General features: G+C 41.6%; 1 protein-coding gene across 1 annotated transcript in view; it reads right to left on the bottom strand.

Moving 5' to 3' along the window:
* The window catches only part of LOC147249775 (guanine nucleotide-binding protein subunit beta-4), a 16,513-nt gene extending 7,809 nt beyond the window's left edge, over nt 1-8,704 (bottom strand). The window contains exons 1-4 of the mRNA XM_086223364.1: nt 8,520-8,704; nt 2,215-2,504; nt 1,766-1,804; nt 1,137-1,243 (exon numbers count right to left, since the gene is read on the bottom strand). Of these exons, the coding sequence (XP_086079490.1) occupies nt 1,137-1,243; nt 1,766-1,804; nt 2,215-2,271 (203 nt within the window). The 5' untranslated portion in view covers nt 2,272-2,504; nt 8,520-8,704. The remainder of the gene's footprint in view (nt 1-1,136; nt 1,244-1,765; nt 1,805-2,214; nt 2,505-8,519) is intronic.
* Between the last annotated feature and the right edge of the window lie 3,389 nt (nt 8,705-12,093).

Below are 12,093 nucleotides of genomic sequence, written 5' to 3' on the forward strand. Positions count from 1 at the left end.
TTTCTAATCGTGTGCTCAGTTAAATCCTAGAGGTGGATAATAAGCTTTTCACTGGCAACATGTTACACTCTAGTTCAAGTCCTGTGAGTAAGGATGGGGGGCGCTGCATGCATACTACGCTAAAATACAGTCTTGACTGAGAATTCTAGGTGCTCGTAACTACAGCAAACAGTTAAAAACGCAGTTTGTATGTTTTATTTGGTGGCACCCTCGCCGTCAGCAGCCACAGTTGCAGATGCAGTCCAATGAGTCAGTGATTCATTTTGAAGAATCAAAACATTTGGAAAACTGTCAACATTGACAAACTGCATCTTTAGGGAAATACTGAATAAGCTGAGGTGGCTGCCGGTCTCTGTGCCTCGCAAATATCATTAGTGTGATCTTAGTGAGGAAGGGTGTAAAACCGTGCTAGCAGATGTAGTAGTGGAGGTGGCAGTTGTGACAGTCAGTTATGGTGGTATTAGTCATATTAGTAGAGTAGTAGTATTAACAGTAGTAGTAATAGTAGTAGTGTAGCCCCACACCTGGGACTTCCGTCACTGCCCCAGTGCATTGCATTGGGAGACAGATGGACAGGGAGAAAGATAAAGACACACACATATACATACACACACACATTAAATACATAGAGAAACTTTGAATACCACTGAAACAAACTGAAATCCTCTCAACTACTCTATGTTCGCAGTAAGAGATGAATACCGATATACTGCAGTACCTCAAATGGTACGAAGCTGCATGTAAGACACTGATTGTTCAACTGGTAGAATTAGCAACCCTGATACATTTTTTTTTTTTAATTTTAGCATCCACGTTGACAGTTGCCCTCAAAACTACAGCCTTGTTATTGCATATGTGACTATTTTATTTGAGGGATTTTCCCATCTAGAATATTTCTGGAGGAAAAAAAAACAAATTCCAAGCCAATTTCTTCCAGGAAAAGTGTCTGAAATTTCTGTTTACACATCCTTTCATCAACTTAAAAAGTTCACATTATTTCGAAAGAAGTTTCTCCCTTAAAGCCTCTCAACAGATCAAGTGTTTGTAGAGCAAATGGTTGGTGTCTATGTTAAGTTTTCTTAGAAATAAAGCAAGCATTCAACACAATTGTGTTGTTAGTAGTATAACTACGCTACCTGGAGTCACTCCCCCAGTGCATTGCATAGATCTTGGCCAGGTGGCCCCTGAGAGTACGTCGCGTCCGCATCTGTATCCGGCCCACCGAGTCCAGACCAGCTGTGATCTGCCAAAACACAGGAAGGACCATCAGTAGCGACACTTAAAACACACACACACACACACACACACACACACACACACACACACACACACACACACACGCTGCAAAATAAGACAGAATACAGAATAATAATGAACAACAATGGGTTAACTTGTTGTTAACTTGCAGTTTCTCAGGTTTTAAAGAGAGATTATTAAACCATTTAACAGATTATTAGACGAACCACTGATACCAGCTGCTTGTAGCAATGTTAATTCAAAAGCTTTATTTGTAGTTTTTGTACAATGTAATACAGAAAAGGTAAAAAAAAAAAAAAAAAGCGCATCTATTATACATATACTACTGTAGAGGTATTATGCATGTTATTACAGGTATTTGAATGAGCCAAAGTATAAGAATCAGATTTTGACATCCTCAGAGCAGAAAAAGCCTTGCACAGCCCCCTGCCCTCAGTGGGGGCCTGGATCCTAGGTTGAGAACCACTGACCTAATTATTTATGCAGTATTTTGAACATTGCCTCCTACCTGTGACAGAGTGGAGTCGCTGCATGCTTTCCTGGCATCCTGCAAAATACACACACACACACACACATTAATAGCAGCTACATATTTAAGCTTCAAAGCTTCAGTATAAAAAAGTAAAGCAATCACTTCGCAATGAAATTAAAGGACCTCAAAAGAACATGACAAAACTACCTCAAAAAGGTTTAAACACAAGTTATTAGCAATCAGAGAAATGGAACATCACAGCAGCAGCTGACTTTTATAGATCCATTTCCTAAATCCACGTTCTGTAGGAGAATGGAGGTGACTGACAGTTATGTGTTGAGTGCATCATCTCTTTTGAAACTGTGAGTCACAGTCAGTGTGAGTGAGCAGACAGTGCTTCACTGGTGATCAACGCACATACACAAACACACATTCAGACACACACATACAGCAAACAAACACACGCACATTAAATGTTGTCGTACCCGGATCTGATTGCGTAGTTGCTCAGCTTCCTGCCGCAACTGTTCCAGCTCGCTCATTGTCCCTCAGATATGTCAGGCCACACACTCTACTCCAAACACTGACTGCACTGGGGAAACACGTGGCTGCACGCACACTCACACGCTCAAACAGGCAAACACTTTCACACACACACACACTCACTCACACACACCCACACACAGCCACACACACTCTCTCTCTCACACACACACACACACACACACACACACACACACACACACACACACACACACACACTAGCAGCTGACACCTGTAAGAAAGAGAGACAGGAATAAGATCAGCGGGTGGACAGACTGTGAAGGATGGGGTAAACAAAAATAGTTATCCTGTTTGGGTTCACACCAAAGAGGAGCGTGCTGCAAACTGAGGGTGGGGCTGGGTGAGAGCTGGGGTGGGGGTGTGGGGTGAGAGCTGGGGTGGATGCTGGCTCTTCAAATACCCCCAGTCTGGTTCAAAAGGCCATCTGATCCAGGCTCTGACCTTTCCTGACTCAATCAGCCTTTTGTGTTGTTGCGTTGTGCCATTTGCTCGGTTGGGCCCAAAGAACTGTGAATGTGTGTGTGTGTGTGTTTGTGAGTGTCTGTGCGTTTTTGTGTCTAAACTGTGGGCAGCATCGGGGTGGTTAATTAGACAATATGTCCAAGTTAGAAACAGAACGTGCATATATTCATCTCTGCGTGTGTTTTATGAGCATTTACCATGTGTCATGAGTGAGCATCTGGATATGTGTACGTGTGTGTTGCCTCCTTTACCTTGGGGAGCCTGAATGTGGGTCACACAGCACTTAAGACACTCCTCAGAAATGTTTGGACCATGCCCCCCCCTCCAACCCCCACCCCTCATCCCCCTTTCATTTTCCAGGCTGATTTACAGCCTGCAGTCCAGAAGTCTAACCCTCAGAGATTAAATTTTCAGTTACATTTTCTATAATTCAACAATTAGACCAAGTCCAGCCCTTCCTCTGTACAGGAAATCATGTTAATATAAGCAGGAGGATGTTTGGGCCGTCTGTTTCTGCACAGGCTTTAAAATTATTGTTGGATGTGCATGCAGTCTACTGTCTCACCACTAAAGAACATTTTACAGAAAAAGCCAACACAAATAAAACAATGAGTGGACATTGATGCTGCTCACATTTATGAGAATCAAAAGCTTCTCTCTTCTCTCCCAGGTCAATGGGTTTTGGCCATCATGCCTGTGATTGAGACACAAGATGCTTTGGATTCATCGTCAACCGCTGTCTGAGCCAGAGAGGTCTTTGACAGTAATGAGGCACGAGAGAGACCAAGCGTTACAATGTTTTCAGCTGCCCGGGAGTGACGTCACGCTCTCCTCCGGCTGACGCAACTCCCCTGAAGAGAGGTTGTGAGCGTCAGCTTCGCCTGTGATGTGGTCGAGCTCTACGACTGCCATCGTTCCATTATATTGTGCGTCTCTGATATCTGCCGTGTCACACAAAGTGATTCATGGACAAGAGAAACACCCGACATGCCCTTCTACACGTGTCTAAATATTTTCTATCAATATTTCCACCCTGAGGCTCCCGTCACAATATCAGAACATAAAGGGGGGATTAAAGTAATGCAAAAAATTTAATGTTTGACAGTGATTTATCATTAAAATAAACAGAAAAACATCTCTGGTTTGACTGCTGCACTGATTTGCAGAAGTAACACATTGATTACTGCCTTGGCTGTTAAATAAATGAAATGAAAGTAGCTCATACCAACAGCCTCAATATGACGGCATCTCCAAAAGGACTAGTTCTGGTTCAATTATTTAGACTTGTGAGTGGAGTTGTGTGTCTATGTCTGAGTGTGTGTGTCTCTTCTCTCCAGTTGTGTGACTTAAGTCATGCAGCCAGGAAGCCAGGCACAGAGAATGGCATCAAGGGTATGTACTGTGTATTGAAGCCGCCATTGTTTCGTATGTAGCTGCCAGCTAGCGTAGACTGTGCTACTTGGCACTGCCACTGTCGAGGGGTTTAGTCAGACCACTTCTGCTACTTCTCTGCCCTACTGTATCCACTGTGCCATCAGTCAAACAAACCAATTTATGCTAGAGATCCCAGAAACTGCTACACAAGACCTTGAGATCTTTGGATTATGTTTTTCAAAACTTCTCTTCCATTATACTCACACATGAGCCAGAAGCAGACTAACACCCCCATCTGCATGGTAGCACATCTGTCTCCAATGCAAGAGGAGCCACGTGTAGTTGAACATGACAGTTAACTAGAAAACCAGAACAGTCTTGACAACTGAGGAATAACATGAGGAAGCCAACAGAAAATATAGAAATTTGTCATACTGAAACATGAATGCACAGTACATGGCTAAAAAGGGGCCTTTTACTGGCATGAGGACATATTCCTAATTACTCAGTTTTAACTGTGAGTCAGATTCTCAAACTGAAACTGAAACATGTTAAATCCTTCAAAGAAGGACAGAGAGGAAAAGCGTTTTTTTCCCCACACCTTCTACAAGTAAGAGCACTGTCGGCCACAATTCAGAGTACTTCTGGTTATATTATGTTTGAACTGAAGGCAAAAGGGTGTCCAAAAAGCTCAAGACAATTCATCAACCATGAATGGAACCCCAATCTCATAAACATATTTTGTCAGTGAGAGCTTCTGCTCCCTCTGGATCACACACAGTAGAAATACTGGTTGACTGAGCAGCAGGAGGTGCAGGCGGTGCAGCTGCACCCAGACCAGCAGGGCTGATGAAGCCACAGGGGCCCATCAACATGAAGCTGTCAGGAAGTTGAGGAATGAACACCATGAGCAGCCAGGTTGTAACAAATTCTTACACCACAGCCCACTGAGCACTTCAAACACTAGTATGGGATGCAGGTTTACCATCAAAATGGAGCAGCACCAAACCGAGAATTTTCCACAAATGTAAAATCCAACGTGTTAGAAAAGAAGCGGGGACAGACAGGGATTGATAATTGTTTGGGCTTTTGAAGTGTACATAATCCTTTTTTTGACTACAGGGTGGGTGCTTCTATCTGGAGTCGGTGTCACTGTGGTAGCAACATGTCAATCACAAGGTGTACACGCCTTAAAGCACACCCAACTACACTATCTATTTTACATCATGAATTATTAAATAAAAATCGACCTACATTAAAAAAAGACCTGAAACTAGCAATTGAGAACATAAAAATGTCAAGAAAATGTAACTGAGGTAATATATCAAGCGAGGCAAATTTCCTGCAGACACAATCTGACCTTTTTTTGGCAACCAATGGTCACCCCCCGCTGGCCATTAGAGAGAACAGGGAAAGGCTGTATTATTAGACAGTTGTGCAACGAGACCCTCAGCTGACATTATAGTTGCCTTTGTCTTTGTTTGAGTTTCCGGGTCACAACACTTAATAATGCTGCGCCTACCATGGTCATTTTTTGTCCAGACGTTCAAACACAGTGGACAGCTGGGTAAATGGACGTCCCATTGCTGAACAATAACAGAGGAGCTCTTGAACTTGACAATTCTATATTAGATTCATCACCCATATAAAAGGTCACATTGCACCAGCATGGTGGTGTGACCAATGTTCACTACAGCCTCTCACACAGACCAAACTCCCTCTGGGTTAGCTGCGTCAAAGGGTGATCTTGGGTGACCAGTTTTCACCCACCTGGGGTTTCAAGCTACAACCAGAGGAGGTTCTGACCGCGAAACTCTGACAACGAGCACAGGAATCACTGATGTATGTCACGTGAAAATAAAAGCAGGCTCCTCCAGGGTGGTTTAACCAGGTGTAAACTTGTCCAGGTAAGCAACCGACTCCTCCAAACATGCAGAGAATGGAGGAAATACCTGCTGAGTTTCCAGGAAGGTAAGAGGTCGCAACTTCCCTCTAGTACACTGGATCCATGGATTACGACAGAAAGTCTGCTTAACAAATCTGAAAAAAAAATCAGCTAACTCACCGAATCTTTGGATTTTTACTCATCCTCCTGAGTCAGATGAGAACATGGTGAACGAATGTGTGTTAAGTGAGTGACCTACTTTGTTCACAGGTTTCACCCCACCTACTCTGTTGATGGTTGCAGGACTCCACTTGTCATGAATAATTCACACAAAAAATTACAAGAATCTTTTACAAAACAGCTTTTTAGCCCATACTTAAAGTAATAGGCAGTTTGATGCAAACACTCTTTTAGAAGTTTGGGATTCTCAAATACATTTAAATCACATATCAAATTTAGGTTGGTTATTAATTACATATCATGACCAAATCATGATCATCAGTAATAGTGGTTATTAAACCCATGAACATGGCTAGCATTACCCTGTGGCACTTGATCACATGACAGTGTGGGTGTAAATGCTGCCAGGGTGGACTGGTGATCTGAAAAGTCAAACCACCCTGGGAGGTGGTCAGGGATGCACAGCGACCAGGTCGAACACATCTAACAAGTGTAAATGCACACGTTTTCAAGTCCACGTAAAAGAACTGCTGGGAAATAATATGGCTGAGCGCATGGGCACATAAAATCAAAAGTTATGTATATGTTGGCGTTCATCTTCGTGTATCAGCTCTTTTTATTGCTGAATTACACGGTAGAGAACTCAAATAGACTCCTCAATGTAAAGGGACAGGTCTGGGGAGTTGTCCTACGTCCAAAGAAAAGCCCTCCCTCCCCCCCGACCCCATGGTCCAACAGTCTGTTTTCTGAGGTGAAGAGGAAGCTGCAAGCACCCACAAGTTAGACCAGACAGAATTCAGGTCTAGGCTTCTGTGCAGAGGTTTGGCACATCAGCCAGCTTCTCTCAGGTGGGTTGCTTAACCAGTCACGCCACCAGCTGTACGAGGAGCTGGTGTAAGGCCATCAAGCAGAGGCAGCAAATGAATGTTCCCATCCTGAACCAGTGTTGTGACACGTCCAGTGAAGGCATGTGGTCGACAGACTGGGGCGCTGCTGGGACTGACTTCTGCTTAGCAATTAATCGAAACAGCAATACGGTCGACTGTAATTTTCAAGAGGCAGAAAGGTGCGGTATTTGATAAAAAGGTCAAAATAACATTTAAACACGGTGATGGTGCAGAAATGTCCTGTCTACATGTCATATTCTACAGACTTAAGAAAACATCTTTGATAACGATGCCCCTTTATGAAAAATATAATGACAGAAAAAAAAAGAACATTCCCATCATAGTTGCGATCTCGGCCAAAATAATTAAACACAGTAATTATTTAAAGTCCTCCAGCCCTTTTCAGAATCTCTCTTTTCATTTTACAGCTACAGGAATTTGCCAAAACGAGCTTGCAACAGGCTAATGTCCCTCTACCTGTTGGCCAGGCAACATTTGTGGAATAGTGAAGAAGTGCAAAATTTAACTGAAAAAAGATCTTTGAGTACATAGAACAAATCTTTGGGCGTGAAAATGTGTGTCACATTATGTTTCTATTTTGTGTTTGGTGCAATTAGTATGTTCTCATTTGCTAATTTGACAGCCCCTTGAGTGTGACACAAAGGTTTGTAAAAAAAAAAAAAAAAAAAAAAAAGCAACAAAAAAGAACCATTTTATCTTATCCACAATGACATAATCCTGTATTTTTTATTTAAACCCCCTTATTTTTCTCCATCTTTAAAATTCAATTAATAGCCATATAAGAACCCAACATATGTAAAAACCATCTATATCAGTGTAATGTACATTGACTAAAATCAGCATAATGTTGCTCACACTGGATTGTCAACAACAGCCTAAAAGGACACACACACACACACACGTATGAAATTAAAACGTATTACCATAATAATGAATGTATATGAGTCAAGCCTGATTCCAGCTTCACATTGCAGGCTACCTAACCAGTGGGAGCAGGGATGAGGGAGGAGTGTAATGTATATTTAAAAGCAATGAGAAACAGCGACGTCGGGTGTCGTGCAACCTTAAATGAGAGAACTAGTGTATGTAATGGGGACAGATGACACTGTGCCAGTTAGTGAGAGGTTTTAGCTCTATAGTTCCGCCTGAGAGTCATTTGACAGCCCGTTAAGGCCGCTTTTGGACAGCAGTGAATTGTCAGTGGGTAAAAGCTTGGCTGGAGGGGAAACAGCATTGAGGCAGGAGTGTCTTGGGAACAGTTTAACCAAGAGCTCCTTCGAGCTCCATGGATGTTCCAAGCGAAAGGACAATTTAGCACTCACTCTTCACAGTAAAACCATATAACACAGTCGCGGACGGAGCAGGAAACAAACCAGAAAAAGCAACCAAAATGTGAAGACAGACAACACGTCCTTACCTGAAACAGGCTTTTTGGCTCTGCCCGTCCTTCCAATCTGTGTCACACTGACCCGGTTTCACACGGCATTCATGGTCCCAGCTGGGAGAGAAATCGCAAAGGGAGCCGTGTTAATTTCAAGACTATTTAATTGGTTTAGAGGGTCAGAAGCGAGCACGACTCCGGTCGTATATGACTAAAATTTTTCTCCAAGCAAGCTAATCACCACACCCATGAAAGTGGGAACATGGCAACAGCCTACGCTGAGGGGCGCGCGCTAGTGAATATTTAATTGTTTTTATTCATTCAATAAAATAACAAAAAATTAAATATACATCCATGACTGAACTGTTTAATATGTACGTCAATGCTACATTCGACCAGTAAAATCAATTTATATGGCTTAATACAATGTCTACATTCAAAAGTGTACCCTTCTTTCAAAAATGGTACAGTCCGTCAGCCCCCCCTTCATCAAAAGGAACCGAATGGGATACCGGAAACAAATGTTAAACCTACAAAGCCTGTAGTAATATTCAAATACATTTTACCTGAGGTTTACACAGGCAATCTGTACTCTTATTTGTTCAGACATGCTTGAACAAAAAGCAGGAGAGCCCTGAAACTACAGTATTAACTAGTATTACAGCTGGAGGAGAGGAAAGTACACTAGTTTTAACCTAGGCTGCTCCATGAATTCTGACCTGTTACTATGAGTCTTTGTGTAAAATATTTCCCTTTATTCTGCGCGTTTTCATCAAATATATTCGCCCGATTCTTTATTTCATCCATATGCTACAGTTGTTGCAATAAGCCTTCAGCCATTTAAATACAACTTTCAGGAAACTATTATGAGAAGGAATGATATGTCTAACAAAAATGTCAAATATTATTGGAAGTTCTGCCCGAGGGAAATTTCTTTTTTGGCCTATTTTTTTTTCTTTTTTTATTGTGAGAAGTGTTAATTGAACATTTTTCTTTAAAATCACGAATTGCAACTGTAAAATCTTTCTAACCTGCATACAGCTTCAAAAATAAACTACAAATCCTTGGGAACGCAACAACAGCTTGAACCAAACTTGAACCATGCAAGATTTAAATGTTCCCCTATTTTTTGTTTAAATTTTAAAGACCCAGTTATCAATCAATAAAATATGAAACAAATGAATTGACATATCAACATTAATATGCTTTCTACAAATAATATTATTGTAAAAAACAATAGAATTCACAACAGAGATATCACGCTCCTGAATAGAACAACATCCAGGATCATCATTTAAAGCTGGAAGGTTTAGTTATGTCAGGAGTCGACGGTGCCAAGTCTCACCCCGGCGCACCACAGTTGGGCTGCGATGGGCTCAGTGAAAGGGATCTCTTCCATTAGGACAGGATGAATTTTTAATGGGGACAATGAAAGGGAGCAGTGGGATAGGATTTTCCATATCTCTGCACGAGCCATAATCAATTGAGGGAAGATGAAAGTTGCCCAACCCTTGGTTTCCTTTCGGAGTGGCATGGGGTCAGATTAAGTCTAATTGAATTCATACACAGCAGTAGTTTAAGTGCCCCTCACCTCACCCCGCCCCCCAAACAACAAAAAAAAAAAATAAGCATATCATGAGGATTAAGAATTAGCATGATAGCCTGTTGTTTTGGGTTTGGCATTGGTTCAGCCTGGTTTATTTTCTTTTAAATTAATAAATAGCTCAGGTTGAATTCAGCTAATGACATCTACAAATGTGTCCTCATATCTTCCTTCAATCCCCCTAAATTCTCATGAGAATCCAGATATCTTACAGGGTTTTACCGTTTACTGTAAGGCAAGATGGTATGAACAATGATACACTAAAACAAGATAAGACAAGATCCTGAGGATGATATAATTCTGGGTCATCCGAGCTTGCTGTCAGATCATGTCTGAAGTTGCTCAACAAATGTGAGCACATAAAGATTGCACAATGTAGATGTCAATCACGCAAATGCTGTGTGACTGTAATGCAATTAGAGTCATACACAAACTTATTATGAGCAGGTAGCAGCTACATTTTTTTTTTTTGTCATTTTGTGCCAGAAACTGATTATACAAGAAGAAGTCAACTCTTCTACATCCAGTGAGAAAAGAGGACTCATTAGTCAGCTGAGAATCAAAGCCAGGGTGTCCAAAAGCACATCCTTGGCCAATCAGGTCCCTTGGCCTATTGCTTGGCAACCAAAAGGAGAGAGAGGAAGCAAATTGAAAATATAAAAATAGCACATCAATAGCCTGGTGTCAGAAAAAAAAGAAAGACACGTGTTGGTGGGGCTATAAATAGCTTCCAGTAGCCTGACCAGGTATGTTACACACTAGCTCAACTGTATTGTTGCCTACATAAGAAACACATTTGCCTGGATGCAAATCTACCACACAGATAGCGGCAGTCAATGTTCAGTAACACTTTGTCAGCTGAAGGGAGTTATTTGAATTTCAGGGCGGTTACTGACTTTGGAGCAGTAAGAACACAGTATCCTCTTTTCCATGTAAAAAAATAAATAAATAATCCTCCCAAAACCAACAAATGAATGGTGTATGCAAACAGTACTTACTTTCAGGTTATCTAATGCTTTGCATAGATGCAAAATGACTGCTGCTTTCGGTACAATGATACATTTGAATGTGCAATAATAATTAGTAATGTGCATCCAAGAGTGCATGTCAGAGGGATTTGTAACCTGGATGATATTTGATCATCCAATTAAGCAGTATCTTTTCTTTACATGTGGTCTGATCGCTATAACTGCTCTGAGATGAAAAGGGGTGGTGGTCATGCGTCCTTTGTATTAAAAAGAACAGAGCAAAACGTGGTCAAAAATAGATTCATCACGTCCAATTCAGTTTCACAAGACTGTACAAAAATGAGCCCCATACGTGGGAGATCAAATCAAGTGGAGATAATGGGACATCAATCTGATAGAGCTTCTCAGTGCCTATTTTTATCTGCACGAGCCCTATTTTCTTTCTTTCTTTTTTTGCCTCTTTTGCCCACATGCAGCGACGGGCCCCGACAACCTCCGTGTAATACTTCTAGTACATCAAAGGCAATTAAAAGGTGTAGCAACAGTAGAACCTTAAAAGGCTTTATCAGGGCTGTCTTATCCAGCAGACATCTCCTGGGGAGGCTGGCCGTTGCCAGGGTAACCCTCACAAATGGCAACTGACGTCAAGAAGGTAGGAGAAATACCAGGGAGAGCCAGAGCTTCTATGCATAATGGATTATTGAAAAAAAAAAAAAAAAAGGGCCCTCTTGAAGAGTGCGAAGTGACTTAAAATATGTGTGCCTAGCTGGGTTCGCTACCACTTCACTCTTGCTCTCTTTTTCTGGAAAATAGATGTTGACAGTTTCAGGATTTTAATGCTGACAGGCTCACTCCGGCTTGCCTGGCCCAGTTTTGGTCTCCTTATAAACTATGTTTTAACCTAAAATTAGTGTATTTTAAATTGTTTGTAAATACAAATATGTGTACTATGGTTCTAGAAAGATTGAAGATATTCTCCTGTGAACAAAAAGCCAAAACTTTATCTGCTGCACTGAAATCAGAATATGGGACCAACCTG

Source organism: Aulostomus chinensis, chromosome 14 (assembly GCF_037954235.1).
Source record: "Aulostomus chinensis isolate RoL2024-O1b breed Wild chromosome 14, RoL_Achi_v1.0, whole genome shotgun sequence".
In the NCBI taxonomy this organism is placed as follows: domain Eukaryota; kingdom Metazoa; phylum Chordata; class Actinopteri; order Syngnathiformes; family Aulostomidae; genus Aulostomus; species Aulostomus chinensis.